General features: G+C 41.5%; 1 protein-coding gene across 1 annotated transcript in view; it reads left to right on the plus strand.

Moving 5' to 3' along the window:
• The window catches only part of nomo (nodal modulator), a 30,268-nt gene extending 13,824 nt beyond the window's left edge, over nt 1–16,444 (plus strand). Inside the window, 26 exon segments of the mRNA XM_055041074.1 lie at nt 1,277–1,429; nt 2,057–2,194; nt 3,347–3,436; nt 3,702–3,807; nt 4,061–4,211; nt 4,308–4,485; nt 4,865–5,006; nt 5,130–5,261; nt 6,445–6,581; nt 7,280–7,367; nt 7,564–7,575; nt 7,578–7,626; nt 7,712–7,807; nt 7,888–8,109; nt 8,583–8,665; nt 8,797–8,956; nt 9,869–9,995; nt 10,528–10,641; nt 10,720–10,847; nt 11,327–11,468; nt 11,707–11,790; nt 12,427–12,537; nt 13,523–13,624; nt 13,711–13,830; nt 13,935–14,027; nt 15,137–16,444. Of these exon segments, the coding sequence (XP_054897049.1) occupies nt 1,277–1,429; nt 2,057–2,194; nt 3,347–3,436; nt 3,702–3,807; nt 4,061–4,211; nt 4,308–4,485; nt 4,865–5,006; nt 5,130–5,261; nt 6,445–6,581; nt 7,280–7,367; nt 7,564–7,575; nt 7,578–7,626; nt 7,712–7,807; nt 7,888–8,109; nt 8,583–8,665; nt 8,797–8,956; nt 9,869–9,995; nt 10,528–10,641; nt 10,720–10,847; nt 11,327–11,468; nt 11,707–11,790; nt 12,427–12,537; nt 13,523–13,624; nt 13,711–13,830; nt 13,935–14,027; nt 15,137–15,268 (3,090 nt within the window). The 3' untranslated portion in view covers nt 15,269–16,444.
• Nucleotides 16,445–16,703: the final 259 nt, after the last annotated feature.

Raw genomic sequence — 16,703 nt, forward strand, 5'->3', positions numbered from 1 at the left:
GATTTTACAAAATGTCAGCATCCTGTTTGTTGGTTCTGTCATTTAATCACGCAGAGGGTTTGATTAATGGCTGCTTCTTTTACGTGTTTAAAAAATAGTGACAGATTTACGAGTTTCGAGAGCATTTTTTTGTGTCAGTGTCAAGAGTAAACGCATCAGTTTTCTTCTGACTTTATCTTTCTGGAAGGAGTTGGAATTGCAAACAGTGATTTAAAATTCTATTTTAAATCACTGTTTGTCACCAGACAGACTTGGACGCTAAAAGTAAAGCGCTAAAAAGCAAGCACTTTCCAAGGGCGGAAAATACATTTCAAACTGCACTTTATGCAATTTGGTGTTGAAACTTTGCTCATCATCTTCTTCAGGCTTGCTGACTTTTAAATGAGAATTCAACAGGATGCCAAGATATTTCAGTTTTGAGTCGTGTTTCTGCAGGATCACCACAGCAAATCAAATATCAGGGCGAATGTAGAAAGAAAAATGTTCACTTTTGTCTTTACACTGAACATGAGACAAGACAAAACCTATGCCGAGGTAACTATTTTTTGTTTTTGTTAGTTTCTTTTTTTTATTTCCACTATTTTCTTGCCACGTCTCATAACATGTAAGCGTGCCTCATATGACACGACTCAATATCTTACAAAAATAAAATACAATGATCTTTCCGAATAAAAATATAATGGTTTTATGTGCTTGTTGTTGTTTTGTTTTTTTTACTTCAAGTTGTGCTATAATTTGATCTGTTCATGAAAGAAGCAATGAGTAAAATCTGGCAACATTTGCGTCCTGCCAAAAAAAAAAAAAAAGGGTAATTAGATAAAAAGCAAGTTCAGCATTGGTTTGACATTCAAATGTTATTAATTATGTTGTAAGGAGGTTGCTCTGTATTGCAGACTTCTGCCCAGGTTCCTCTTGAAAATGAGGTCTAGATCTCAACGGGGTTTACTGGTTAAATAAAAATGAAAAAGAAAAAAATAGTCACTCAACTAGGTAAATATTTTCTTCTTCAAATGTCTAGATGTCTAAATATTACTTTAAATATCTTGAGATGTAAAAATTGTGTTTAACTCTGCACCTCTTGGAGAATAATAAAAAAAACCCCTTCAGTTTTCACTTAACTTGCTGAGCTGATCAGGTTCCATGCCAGGTCAGCAAGGTGTTTTCTTTTTTTTTATTATTATTAATGATCTTCAGGACTAATCACAGTCTCAAACAAGGGGAATTGTTCCACCCCTGCATGCAGCCTAACGCAGCAACCTTTGCTGTCTCCATGCAGAGCAAGACCGCTGTGCACGTCTCCAGTGCCAACGCTCAGGCCGCCGAGCATCTGGTGGTTGGAGGCTACGACGTCTCTGGGGAGGTCCGCAGTGATGGAGAGCCCATGAAGGAGGTCACCTTCCTGCTGTACTCGGCCACGGTCAGGAAAGAGGTAAACCGACATCAGTTTGCATGTTTCCAACAAACAGAGGAGTGAAGCCGGATCGGAAAGTTTCTGTCTTTCAAGTTAATCTAGAAAGGATCAATTTTTATTTGTTCACTTTTTTTTTGCTTCAACTTAAATCTATTCCTAGCATTTTATTTGGAGCCTGGATAAGGATTAAATTGGATTGAAGTAGTTTCCAGTCTTCATAGGCAGGAATAGAAAAATAAGAACCTTGAAAAATAATTTTTTTCTAATTGTACATCTTGTCCTACCGTCTAAAAAGTGCATTCCTCCATCCAGTCATTGACTTTCCAGTCTGTCCATCCATCCATGTCTGTCCTTCCAGCCACCTAGAAGTTGTTAATTTAGCAATCCTACCTTCCATTATACTTCAGTCTTCCCTCCATCCAATTGTCTTTCCAGTCATCTTTCCCTCTGTTCATCTGCCCATCCGTCTGTTGATCTTTCCCTCTCCTGTTTGTGGTTTTTAAGGTTCCACATTCAAAGCCTAAGCAATTTAAATCTGTCAAAAATGTTACAGTAAATCTTTGTGTGAATGCTTCATTCTGATCTGTGAAATGATGGCGATCATAATGTGGTCCTTGGTGGGTTGAAATGTTCTTTAACTTCCAGGACATCAGTGGCTGCAACATGTCGCCGGTGGACGGAGCGGATAATGAGGACAGCTCCCTCGTCTACCTGTGCAGCACTCAGTCCAAGAACGACGGCACCTTTACTTTTCCTTCGCTGGCCAGCGGCGAGTACACCGTGGTATGTTCTTCTGCTTCTCTGTTTGCTAAAATCAGACACATATCAATGTTAATGTGAGGTATAAAAGGATAGCTAATGGTCATTAATTCACTACATGGGTCAATTCAATAGAACAGTGGACACAACAGTATAAAGAAATTCAAACGGTGTTGGAGCACCCAGTTATAAAGTTCTAACCAGTGCATGCCCTGAATTAAAAAAAAAAAAAACGCTAGGCCTATTTTGCACAACAAACTAAGTTAGTAACAACTTCTGCAACTAATGCACTGTTTTTTTTTTTGTTCTTTTCTACTAAAGACCCTTTTGTTTTGCTAGCTGAATGCTTTTGCTATAAATCAAAAATGAAGACAATATGGCCCAATAATAAAGGAGAAATCCAGCTCAGTGAAGGAAAGTCCAGGCGGAGCATTAAATGGAGATTAGAATCAAGGAGAAGTACGTAGGCCAGGCTAGAAAACATATGCATCTAAAATGTACAGTCTAAGTAAGTTTTTTAAATCATTTTTGAGGAAGAAATTTTGTCAGAATGAATCAAATGAATCCGCTCAAGGAATCTCTGATTTACTGGCAGACTTTCCCTGCAGATCTTGGACACTTTTTGTCCAATTCTAAATTTTTATGCCATTTCAGCCTAGACATTTTGTATTTTGAAATCAAGGCTGTTTCCCAATGGGTTCAAACCAAGTCAACAGAATGAAGTCTTTAATCGCTCATATTAAAGCGAGTGATTACATTTTTCTGCAAAAATACAAATTCTTTGCAATGTACATTTTTTTTCCCTGCATGATGAAGAGGTAAGCCATGGATTTTAAGATGGTTGCAGTTCTCAGTTTAGACCACTAGGTGCCACCACATCCTACATTCTCTATTTTTTATTTTATTTTTTTAATAATGATGACTTCCCCCCGTCTTGCATAACCACCCAGCCAAAAATCACGTTTATGTAGCAGCTAGATTCTACGGCAAGAAGCAGAAATCTCATGAGAACACAAAAAAATATATATTGATATTACAAAAGAAGAACAACAAAAAAAAACTGTTGTGAAAGGAAAAACTATTTAAATGCACCTTCAGGGGTTTCTTTTGATCAGATTGTTGTTTGAGAGCAGAAAAATGACTTGTCTTTCGTTTGTCCCCCTCCTTCCTGTGCAGGTGCCTTTCTACAGAGGAGAAAGGATCACGTTCGATGTTGCTCCCTCCAGGATGAATTTCAAGGTGGAACACAACAGCTTGAAACTCGAGGTAAAAAGTCCAGATTCAGGTTCTCCTTCTTGGCTTTGTTTTGCTTTGAGATTGATTTACTAAGCGTTAAGCAGAGAAAGGAATAATTCCTGCTGCTTAATTTGTGCGTTCAGTATTAAGTGCAAAGAAACAACATGGAGTCATTTCATGTTATTAAACTAAAATGATAAGAAGTCCCTCCTTCATTTTGTGTTTGATAATTAGATCTCATTCATCACTGACATTTATGAATGTCGTCGTTCTGTTATTGTCTCTCTCTTTTCAGCCCATCTTCCGAGTGATGGGCTTTTCTGTGACGGGCCGAGTGCTGAACAGCGCCGACGGAGAGGGCGTGGCAGACGCCACCGTCTCGCTTAACAATCAAATTAAGGGTAAGCTTTAGCATCTCTGTGTTGTTATAAAAATACAGGGTATTACATGTCCGTGGAACATGGGTGGTGACCACACTGCCTATATCAGAATCCGTCTCAGCACAATAACTAAAAGGAAACATCTGGACATTCTTCGCTTGGGCTTTTGAAGACTTCTCGTTTCCTTTGCTAAATTAACCTCCATGGTAGCGGCTGGTATTTCACATTTCAGACACGTTCTGACGCTGCACCGTTCTTCCTGTTGCCCCTGCAGTTGTCAGTAAGGAAGACGGCTCCTTCCGGCTGGAGAACATGACGGCCGGCGTCTACACCATCCGCGTCACCAAGGAGCTGATGCTCTTCGAGACGGTCACAGTGAAGATCGCCCCTAACACGCCCCAGCTTCCCGATATCATCACAGCGGGGTACGTTTGCTGTTTTTCTGAATCAAACGAACGCCAACAGGAAGTGATTGGTGTCCCTGAGAAGCCTTGTACATACCTGGTGTTTGTTGATCGCAGGTTCAGTGTTTGTGGCCAGATCTCTGTCAGCCGCCTGCCGGAGGGCATGAAGCAGCAGGGGCGCTACAAGGTCACTCTGACCCACCGGGGCCAGGACAAGGCTCTCAGCTGGACCACCGATTCGGACCCTCAGGGGGCCTTCTGCTTTCAGGCCAAACCTGGGAACTACAGCGTCCATGTGAGTCTCGAGTAGCTTTCAGGTTTCTTCTAAGTGTCCTAAATGATCTGAGCATGGCATAATTTAACCTTTTTTAGTTATTATAAATCTGGAAAGTGGTTCACAAACATTAAGTTTGACATGTAGAAGGTTTCCCAACTTGTATTTTTGTTTTATTTTAGAACAGAGACAAACTTTTACACGGGAAGAATGTGATTTCTCTTTTCGGGTGCATTCACTCCAGCTCTGCTTCGGTCCACAATGGCACTGATCAGAACTACTTGTGTGAAAATCTTAGGAACCAAAGAATACTGTAGCATTGGTGTCATTCTGTTGTGGAAGCTCTATACACTCTGTTCTTCCCATGATGGCCTTCCTGACCTTTCCTCCATGTGTCCAGGTATCGCTCCCCGAAGCGGAGGTGAGAGCAGGCCTGGCCCTCCAGCCTCAGGCCCTGGAGGTCTCGCTCACAGACCGGCCGCTCACAGACCTGCTTTTCACCCAGTTCATGGCTTCTGTCTCGGGAAAAGTTTACTGCCTCGGTAAAAGCTCTCTTGGTTGATTCTTAACACAGATTTCTCCATTGGCCTTAAATGAATAAATGTTCACGCCGGTTTGTGGGCGCTCCCATCTAAGCCATGCTTGTGTTCGCTGGTCTCTTATAGCTTCCTGCGACGATCTGTCTGTAACCCTGCAGCCCGTGAGCCGGCAGGGAGAGAGGAAGACGGTGGCTTTGGCTGGCAGTGCCGACATCCTCAGCTTCAACTTTGACAATGTTTTGCCTGGAAAATACAAAGGTTATTTAAATTTCTTACTAATTATTTACACTGAGGAGAAAAATCAATCCACCCTCTGCTGAATTTGAAAGTTTTTGTTGTGTGACTTTAAAACCTTTAGGTTTGTTGTCTACTAAGCAACTCAAACTTTTAACTCCCCACGCAGATGTTTTGGAGGACTAAGGTGTGAGGAGTTGCTTCTCCACTCCAAAAATTATTCTCTTTTTGACACTCCTTTATTTCCTTGGCAGCAGGTTTGAATCACTATCATGCTCAAAGACCCATCCATGCATCTTCAGTGTCTCGGACAAAAGAGCAGGATTTTATTTTATTTTTTATCCCACTTTCTGTTGCCAAATGGGTTCTGTATAAATTATTTCCTGGTTTACAAATAAATAATTCCTGGCTGTGGTTGAAGTTCTCTTTAAACCTCCGGATAATAATAATGCCAGTTGGTTTACATTGGAAAGTCCTAAAATTCAAATGAATTCGATGTGACATTTTTGAGTTTGATAGACAGTAAAAGCAGAAAAAAAGCTGTAGAAGCTGAATTCTTTTCCTTTATTTCAGTCAAAGAAATGCAAATCACTCTTGCATATTGGGGACTTTTTGTGATATTCTTTATGAGATCTAATTACCATAATACTTTGAGGCCGTTCCTTGTCTTATAAGTGGGCAAACTTCAAAAACAAGCTGTGGATCAAAGAGTTATTTTCATGCATTTGTCTCCCAATAGTAGAGACAAATGCATAGTAGAGGTTGGAAATCAACCTCTACTGTTGGGGGCGGGGAGAATAGATACTTGTTTCCTGTAAAAGTCGTTTTTCCTCCGATGCGGAGCTCTCTGAATCCACGGCTAATTATTGGGAAATCAATTTGTAATTAACACCTTTAGATCATAACTGTGCTAAAATACCAGACATGTTATCGCACAGATGGCACCTCTGGGTCTCCTGCTGCTCCATACATCTATAATCCTGTTCAGCATACAGTGTACATTCTGTTATTTGCCTGCAAGCTGCCTGCACACACAGCATCCCTGAAGTGTCTGTTCTCAGTTTAGTGTTGGCAGCCCTGACTGCTGTGGTGCTTAACGTTCTTAAGCTTTTCTTAAAGATCCCTTCAGGGAGCACAGACGAGTTACTTCCGAGGACTTTTCTCAACCTTCATTTAAGTTATTTTCTCCCGCTGTTTCTGCTCCCAGTCGGCATTTCTCACGAGGAATGGTGCTGGAAGCATAAATCTCTGGAAGTGGAGGTTCTGGACTCGGATGTCCTGGGCGTCGAGTTCAGACAGATCGGCTACATCCTGCGCTGCTCCCTGTCCCACGCCATCACTTTGGTCAGTACACAGCCATCCAAGCTCGGGATGCAAACAATTAATCGACTTGCGATTAGTTGTCGATTGATGGTTTATTAGATTAACTAATCGGTTAACTAATAACGTCGACTTAGACTTTCATATGTTGTAATTTGGCCTCCATCCAGAAGAGGCAGTGTCAACTTCTCAAAATTGTAATATTGCGAAATGATGGAAAAGAAAAAATAAACACACAATTACAATAACCAATGTTGATTTTGACTGGGATCACTGCATGGAGCAAATTTGTAACATTTCTTCAAGAGCAACCACAGACATGATGTCTGCATGCATATTTCTCTGTTCATGGGGATTTAAGTGTTTCAGATATTACATTTTCTTTCAACCTGCATTTTTCTATTCAGCAGAAAAATGTAGAGCAAAACAGGTTCCTGTTTTGTTGTGTTTTATAAATATGTCTAAGTTTAATGAAGTGAGAAAAACCACATGTTTTTGTTTATTCAGACAGTATTTAATACAAAAAGACAAGTAGAGTTAAACTTTTATTTTATTTTTAAAGTGTATTACTCACAATTTAGCAGGTTATGTTAAGTGAAGAGCGGTCAGCCCTCTCGATACAAGAGAAAATTCAGGTGTTTCAGAAAACAAATTATATTTTCCACCTCTAATCTGACCGCTCTCCCCGGAGTTTTCACAACTTGCCGCTCGCTTCCCCGCAGGAGTTCTTCCAAGATGGCAGCAAACCGGAGAACGTCGGAGTCTACAACCTCTCCAAAGGAGTCAATCGCTTCTGCCTCTCCAAGCCTGGTGAGTCTCTTTCTCCTGACCTCTCTTTAGCTTAACACGGCGTTAATTAGCACATAGAGGAAAATTTCATAGCCCAGCAAACCTTTCCCTCATGCATAGTCGCAGTGCCGCATTTTGACCTAAAAGGTTTGTGTCAGACTTAGCTAAATATAAAACTGGAACAAAGTGATTAATCACATGAAAATGGTTTGTCCAGGTGTTTACAAAGTCACCCCCGTTCTTGCCATCAGTTCGAGCAGGACTTCTACACCTACGATACGTAAGTAAAGAAACTGTTAAATAAGCTCCTGCTTATTTAACAGTTTGGACAAAGTGTCATTGGAAACATTCCTGCTTCCCTGCAGCTCGGCCCCCAGCATCCTGACGCTCACCGCCGTGCGCCATCACATGACGGGGCTCATCACCACAGACAAGATGCTGGACGTCACAGTCACCATCAAGTAAATCAGGAAGCCTCAGGCTGCCACGTTTCTATCCGTCGGAGCGTCCATGAAACGGTTCCGTTCCTCCTCCCGCTCAGGTCGTCCATCGAGAGCGAGCCAGCGCTGGTGCTCGGCCCGCTGCGCAGCCTGGAGGAGCAGCGGCAGGAGCAGCAGCTGCAGGAGATCCAGCTGCGGCGGCAGGAACGAGAGCGGCGAGCGGCCGAGGAGCAGGGCGGCGCCAGAGACGACAGTCCTCCCATCTTGGAGAAGGCCGACGAGCTGTCGGGCCCGTTTCACTACGAGTTCTCCTACTGGGCCAGGTCCGTTTACACGTCATGGGTCTGCAATCTTTGCAAACCTAATACACGTTTCCCCCTGCAGCTAAATAAAACTCGCAACTGATGCGTAGCAATTTGTGAAAAGATAAATAAAATTTGCGATTATTTTTTAAGAACCACCATTTTACTTCTGCTTTAAAAGAACCATTAACAAAAACAGAATTGATGATGCTTTCTTCTGTGAGACGTTTATGTTTGTGGAAAATGACACAAAAATAAATAAAAAAAACATTTAATTTCCAACGTAATGATGAGGAAAAAGATGATAAGTATTTTCATCTTTTCAATCTACACAAGCAGAAGTTATTTAACGCCTTTATTTTCTCAACGTTGCACACATGCAACAACGTACGCCGCCCGTAATTTCACAAAATCGGAATCCTTGCATAAATTAACAGTAACCAACCTGATCTGTCTTAAAATAAATAAACCCGTGTTCGGTGATTTCCTTGCAGGGCTGGAGAGAAGATCACAGTCACTCCCTCCTCCAAGGAGCTGCTGTTCTACCCGCCTGAAGTGGAAGCAACTATAACAGGGGGTAGGAGATTTTTCACACATGCACTAAGCAGATCTAAATTTAGGATTCACATTAACTATGAATAAGTAGGTTTTGTCCTAATCTTTGCTTGTATCAGAAGAGCCTCTCTCTCTATCCGTCTCTCTCGTCAGAATCGTGCCCCGGTCGGCTAGTGGACATCGTTGGGCGCGCCGGCCTCTTCTTAGAGGGCAGAGTGTCTCCGGAGCTCCAAGGTGTGGAAATATCCATCACAGAGAGAGGCGCTTCTGTGCCGCTCATTACTGTGGCCACTAATGAGATGGGAGCCTACAGGTATGAAAATCCAGACAGATAAATGGACTGCATTAAAATTTCAGTGAGGATGTTCAGGACTTTTGGGCCGATGCTGCCTGTGGCTGTTGCTTGAAAACGGATGGATTCTCGCTGGCGTTCCGCCTTGTGTGTGGCTCTGATGGGGCCCCCTGGATGTTTATTGTCATCAGAGGATATGTGCGGTGTTGCAGCCATGCATAAAGCAAGACATTACGCTTCCGAATCCAGACATCCAGTTAAAGGCTAAACATCAAATATAATGTAGTCATGGATATAAACTCTGTGGTAACGTTTGAGGGATTTCATGGAACCGTTGAGTTAAAATTCTGTCTCATTTATTCAAATTAGGTGTTTTTGAAGTAGAAGAACATGGAAAAGCATAATGGATGGGAAAATGAAGCCTTTTTAAAACTGTTTTTCAAAGTGAGGCCACCGGGGGGCGCCTGGGCGGCCCCAGAAAGCTGGGGTGAAGATAGAGAAAGAAATGGGACAGAAAATCAAATTTATTTTGCAGTCATATATTTTTACTTTCCAGAAAAAAGTTTTCTGTTTTTTATTATTCAAATTTAAAATTGGGAATAATTTATTAAACTGTTACTTGCAATGCTCATCCTTCTGATTGCCTGACAGTCAAATTCATTTCAGTTCAGCACATATTTACTTGTTACTCAGCCCTCCTGTTTCCGTCAGCATTGCTTAGCCTTCCTGTTTCTATTAGCGTCACTTAGCCTTCCTATTTCCGTCAGTGTCACTTATACTTCCTGTTTCCGTCAGTGTCACTTATACTTCCTGTTTCCGTCAGTGTCACTTAGCCTTCCTATTTCCGTCAGTGTCACTTATACTTCCTGTTTCCGTCATCATTACTTAGCCTTCCTGTTTCCATCAGTTACTTAGTCTTCCTGTTTCCGTCAGCGTGGGTCCGCTCCACAGCGACCGGCTGTACGACATCAAGGCCAGTAAGGAGGGCTTTGTTCTGAGTCCGGTGGAAGGAACCCCAGGGGACTTCAAGGCGTTTGCTCTGGCCGGAATCACCTTCAAGGTACACGCGACCGTCATCTGCGTACTTTGTAGAAACTTTACATCCCAGGGATCACATGCCCCACTCACACTGTTTCCACTCAGCTTGTTTTCATCTTTACCACGCTGGACTGATCCTGTTGGTTTTAAGTGAATATGAAATGTCAGAATCAAAAGCTTCTGTTCATGTTTTCCTGTCTGAAAGTGTAATTAAGAGAGAAGATTACTCACAGATGGTTCAAGCCGGGGTTTTTTTTTCCGCTCTGTGCTCTTGGCCTTTTGTTAAAAGGTTCCGTACAGCACAAATTGGTATTAGTCTCCCTTTCTGACTAAGTGATAAATGGCTCCGCCGTCAGTTCCACACCATTGATACACAGTTTGGTGCCCTTGGTTATCCTTCACTTGTACATCCTCTTTTTAAATAAAACATCTGTGACACAAAATTGAACAGCCAGCTTGATTACACCCACAGTACCCACAATCTCTTTATGTTTCAGGGACATTTTATTTTTTTCCTGAGTATTTTTTCTAAAGATATTCCATCTTTCCTGCAGATAATATCAGAGGACGGACAGCCGCTCTCTGGAGTGCTTCTGTCTCTGAGTGGAGGGCATTTCCGTTCCAACCTTTTGACCCAGGACACTGGTCTGCTCACCTTCAACAACCTGGTGAGCAAACAGTTCAGAAAGCAATATAAAGTCTCCTTTTTTCCCCCCAGCTTGAAATAACCTTGCCTTTCTCTCCAGAGTCCAGGCCAGTACTACTTCAAGCCGATGATGAAGGAGTTCCGCTTTGAGCCGGCGTCTCAGATGATCACGGTGGAGGAGGGTCAAAACCTGAGCATCGACGTAACGGGCATCAAGACCGCTTATAGGTACACACACACTGAGTCATACAGGTGCAATGCAGAAGATATTCAGGGTTTTTTTCATATTGGCATTTTACAACATAATTTAGTTTGTTACAAATTTAAAAAATTGCAATTTTTTTTATGTGAAATACTTTATTTCTATACTTATAATGCTTCTAAATAAAGTCCAAATTACTCTTCTGAAGTCACTTGATCACACCTCTGTAATTTAATCTTGCAAAATATTGTATTTTTAATTTTCCATCCACTTTACATTATGCACTACTTTTGTGTTCGCTCATCATGAAAAGCTTAATAAAACCAAACAAAGTTGGTGTTTGTCACGTCTCCAAAAAGCGGACAGCTTCAACGGGGGTGAAAACTTTTCCACGACGCCGTACTTTGTTGTTTTTCTTTTTTCTCCTTCTTTTTTTTTAAAATTTTTTTCAGAAACTCTTCCAATTGTCCGTTCTACATGTGTGTTCTTGTGCTTTCGCTTCCAGCTGCTACGGAGCGGTGCAGTCCCTGAGCGGCGACGCGGAGCGAGACGTGGCCGTGGAGGCGGTGGGTCAGGGAGAATGCAGCCTCTACAGCGAGGACACCGTCACAGACGAGGAGGGTCGATTCCGACTCAGGGGTCTGCTGGTGAGAGAAGGTCTTAAACCTTATGGGCGGGCGGGGGGGTTGAATTATCTCATACTCCAGGTGCAAAAACACTGCGATTTGACCTCGCTAAATATAACGTGTAGGTGGTATTTGAGGCAGGCATGAAGGGCCGAGTCAAATTGAAACACTCGGTTGTTGCGTTTTATTTGTAGCTAGGCTTTTAGGCTGTTTTATTAAACACCTTGCATGACTAAATGTTTGTGCTGTTTTCTTTCAGCCGGGGTGTAAATATCTGATTCAGCTTCGAGCCGAGGGCAACGACCACATAGAGAGGGCACTGCCTCAGCACAGAGCGATAGAGGTAGGTAGCAAGATGACGACATCCTCAACAAATCATAAGCTTTTTAGTAATGGACAATAACTGGAAAATATATTTATCATAAAGAACAAAAAAGCAAAAGTGCAAACCAAAAAATGTCATGTTTAATGATTGAGATCAAATAATATCCAGATGCTATAATTCAATATGTTGTAAATTGTGTGTGTATATATATATATATATATATATATATATATATATATATATATATATATATATATATAATTTAACTGTTAGATCACTTATGCAAAGAAAGTTGGAGAAGGATATGGAAAGTTTGGTAATTGACTGTGAGAACCCTGTGATTATGACTTAATATCAGCCTCATCACATGGACTTTTTTTTTTTGTTCGCTGAACAAAAACAGCGTTAATCTGCTCCCCAACCAAATTCCAACCTATCATTTTATAATTTTATCTCGTTTGAAAAGCTGAAATCCACCTAATCTCTCTCGCAAGGCAGGAAATGCCTTAATTCCCCTTTAAGTCTCTGTTATCGCACCATGTGACCTTAACAAAAGCTTTTCCTCACTTCACTTTTTCATTTCTTTCTTTATATATTTTTTTTAAAGCGTGCACAGCTCGTACTGTTAAGATTAAGCTGCGTATTTCCTATCAGGTCGGGAGCAGCGACATCGACGGGGTCAACATCATCGCCTTCAGACAGATCAACCAGTTCGACCTCAGCGGGAACATCATCACGTCTCCTGAACATCTCCAGACGCTCTCGGTAGGACTCGTACTCCCTGTTGTTTGCTCTGTTTTGCTACTTTCTGGAAATCTCTGGGACAGTTTTCAGCAGAGGTTTGCGTTCACCGCTCGCATGAATGTCGTATTAGTCACGTTCCAAGCTGTGCCAAGCCGGATTTGTACCTAGTATTGTGATGTCCTGGTTGACTGATGAGCTTCAATAAAGTACATGGAGGCTCAAATTCATGGAAAGCGCCCAATAAACTTTCAATAGAGTCAAATTCGGTGCTTTATTATTATAGTCTGGTCTTTGGTGTTCCAGGTGTTTTAGTTCATGATGGGACTGAGCAATGAATCAATAACAATGTATACTGCAGTAGACATGTGATCAATATCAATAGAAAATACATTGGATGGTGTTCAATAATGTCACTGAACTCCAGAACCCTGCAGCATTCTGAGAGATGTGTGCAGAGGAAAGGGTTAACCCTCTCAACTCCTCACTCCCAGCTAAGCCAAGGTGGGAAAACATGAAACTGCTGTAATTCAACAGTTTCATATTTCGCCACCGTGTCTCACAACTGCTTAAAAACAAAAGACTGAAACGTGGAGTGACAGGAGGATATTTAAAACAAAAAAACAAATCAATAATTGTCGATATCGACTGATATGAAACACTTGCATCGCGATGATTTTCAGCCCCGTTTCTCAGCCTCGACAAATGTGTCGTAAAGCTTCAGTGACCAATTAATTTTACAGCTGCAACTTGGACACAGATTGCTGTCCCAACATAGCAATAAAGCCAAAACCCCCAAATCACAGCAGCTGCGTGTTGGCATCCAGAATCGGCTTCCCAAGAGCACTGCAGTGAAAATTTGTCGTTTAAATACCAAGAAATCAAGCAGTTTCAGAAAATTCCAATTCTGCAGAGAAGACTAAACATTTCTGCACCAAATTCTGGGGTTTTGTTGTATAACCACACCAGCATCTACTAGCTTATAGCTAATGATTTCCACTGTCTCCAGGTGAAGCTGTTCAAGAGCGACAATCTGGACAATCCGATCAACAGCGTCTCTCTGGGACAGTCTCTCTTCTTCCACTTCCCGCCTCTGGACAGGGACAGCGAGGTATCGACTTAATTACTTATGTATTCCTACTAATTATATGCAGTTTATGACCTGTCCACCCAATCTGTGATTTTTGTCTTCTGCAGAGCTACATTCTCATGCTGTACTCCACCCTGTCCCGCTCCCAGTACGATTTCACTCTGCCTCAGGTCTCCTTCACTTCCACTGGATACCACAAGCACGTCACCCTCACCTTCAACCCCACTGTAAGAGACGGGGAAACAAAACTCCCATTTCCCCAACGTCATCTTAATCGTCTTAATCCGTCAGTTCTGATTTGGCCGTTTCTCTCCTCCGTTTGCCTTTGCAGCGCAAAGTGCCCGACCAGGATGTTGCACAAGGCTCCTACATCGCTCTGCCTCTCACCTTGCTCCTGCTGATAGCGGCGTACAACCACGAGAAGGTAGCCGTCAAACCCGACCTCATCCGGGCTCCCTGTTCACATTTAGTTTCTTTCCTCACGTTTTACATGTAAAAATCTTGTACCAGCTTTAGTTTGTGTGAAGAAGACCGCAACATTAGCACTTCATGACAGCAGTCAGGGATAACAGCACAGGATATAAAAAAAAAACACAAGAAAGCCTAGAGCTTATTTCTTAGCAGCCATAAAACTCACAACTCATAACATTTGTTTTTATGGTTTATACCAAAACATTAAAAAACGAGTTGGAATGAGAAAAAAAACCCATGAAATTAGGCAGGAAAGTAGGCAAAAATATTTTTCTCAATTTCTTGTGTTCTCTTCATTTTTTGTATCATTGGCTTCTTCCTCTTGTCCTCTTTTATTTGATCCCTTATGTCCTCATACCTTCTTGTATCCCTTTGTCTCTTGTGTCCTACATCACCTCCATTCTGGTCTTCCTTTCCTTTCCTTTCTTTCCTTCCTTGTGGACTTCTACCCTCCTATCTGCATGTCTTTCCTTTGTTTTGGGTGTGCTTCCTTTACTTTCTTACATTTTTCCTCTTCTTCTTTTCTCATGTCCTTATTTCCTTCCACCTTCCTTTCTTCCTGTCCTTGATTTGTCCAGTTTCCATATTTAAAACCTGCAATGTAGGAAAATGTGCCCTGAATTCATGGTAGAATTTGGTATTTTGACGTTTTTTAGAAGAAAATACACAGCTCCACTAAAAAGAACAACATTATATAGATTACTTAGAAGCAGAATTTTAACTTAATTTTTTTTCTCTACTCTTAACTGATGTGTTTGATAATATTCTCTAAATTAAGATGCATACACTGATTTTTAGCATCCAGTAGAATAAAGTAAAAAAAAGAAATGCCTTTAGTGTTGTACTTTAGATAACGTAATATTTTGGCCATTTTAAATTTTTAAATTAATAACTTTTTAAAGCCAATTATATATTTATTTGCCAGCAATGCAAAAAGTCCTTTTGGCCAGAATAGCCTTCACCCTCAAGATCAAACCCCAGATTGCCATTAATAGGAACTTTCAGTTTTATACTTCCTCTAATTAACTGCACAGATGCACTGAAACATTTTTCTTTTTTCAGGTGATTCCCCTCCTGATGCAGCTCATGAGCCGCTTCCAGGGAGTGAGGAGTGTGGCCCAGGCCAGCGCCGACAGCGCTGCGCTGGATGAAGCCAAACGTCAGGCCAAGAGACAGAAAGCCAGGCGTACGTGAGGCGAGCCCCGCCCTCACGTCTTCGTCCCCTAAACTGATCACTAGCGATTGGTGACCTCAGAAACCAAAGAGGACACAATGCACCAGCGCTTTCGCCAAAGCATTGACGTGCTTGTGAACAGTTTAACATGCAAAGGTATTATTAATAAGCAAAACATCTGGAAAAAAACCCAACTCAATATGCATTATCACCACCCTGTCAGCCAATCAGATTCACTGGACTGAAAGATGAAGTTTTAATTAGTTTTTTTCCCTACAAGAGGAATTTCCCAGTATATCTTATCACATTTGTAAGAAAACCATTTTTTTTATACGTTTGTAATTTCTCAAGGTCAACGTGTGTGTTTGAAAACTCTTACCTGCCTCTTATATCGGCCCTCAGTCCGTTCAGGAGGCTCAGATGTTGTGTGCCTGTTGGGGCTGAGGTCAGTTCAGATACAACACAGTTTTAATGTGAATCAAATCATTTCGCTTCTGTAGCTGTGACTTTGCTGTAAGCCAAGCTGAATCTGCCTAAACGGCTATCAAGTCCTCTAAAATACTGTAACGCTCCACCGCTGATGGTGCTCTCGTCTCCGAAGGCGAGTCGACCTTCACTGCAAGTCCGGTTCTTGAAACAGCTCAGGACGGGAGGGATGAACAGAATGCTGGACATTTTCTGTATTTTATTTTTTTTATTTTTATTTTTTTGTGGATATTTTTATGAAATAACAAGTTGGGGCAGCGGGATATGGGGACTAATGGCTGATTAATTTATTAACATGTTTAATCCGATGTAAATGATGACTAGCTTTCTTTTCGGTGCAGTTTGTGTGTGATAATCTAGTTTTAAATAAGATCAATGAAGAGTTATCTATTACAGTGAGTTAATGTGAATCTCTACAAATGGCCTGCCACAACAACGAGTCGGAATAGGGAACGATTAGAAACAGTTCTCAGCTCAAAGCTGGGAAGAGCTTTGACGCTCAGTGATTTTTTTTTTTGTTTGTTTTGAATTTATTTGCTGTCTGGTGAGGCTCACGTTCATTCGAGGATGAATCCTGCTGAGCCATATTTAGACAGCTGGTTGAGGAGAAGATGGGGAGGGGAGTGATTATAGCTTTCATTTGTTCACAGTCTTCTATTTTTCATTTTGGTTTGTTTTGACAAAATTAATAAAGTTTGACTGAAAAGAGATTAACTGGACTGTTTTACTGCTTTCCCTGTTGAGGGCAGTGTTATTCTAGTTGTCATATGCTCAGAAAGTTCCCAGGATTCAGCTTCTTATTGTTTGGCTGTTCTATTTCAGATATTTTCTCCTTGTTATAGTTTATTTTTCTGATGTGTTGTTTCTCAAAGTAACTCCAGGCCTGGCTGATTGTTTGCTAGGACACTAAAATGTATCACTAACTTGCAGTTGGACTAAAATTCCAGACTGATGTAACTTCCCCTCTAT

This window comes from Poeciliopsis prolifica, unplaced genomic scaffold (assembly GCF_027474105.1).
Source record: "Poeciliopsis prolifica strain line A6 unplaced genomic scaffold, Auburn_PproV2 SCAFFOLD016, whole genome shotgun sequence".
Taxonomy (NCBI): Eukaryota; Metazoa; Chordata; class Actinopteri; order Cyprinodontiformes; family Poeciliidae; genus Poeciliopsis; species Poeciliopsis prolifica.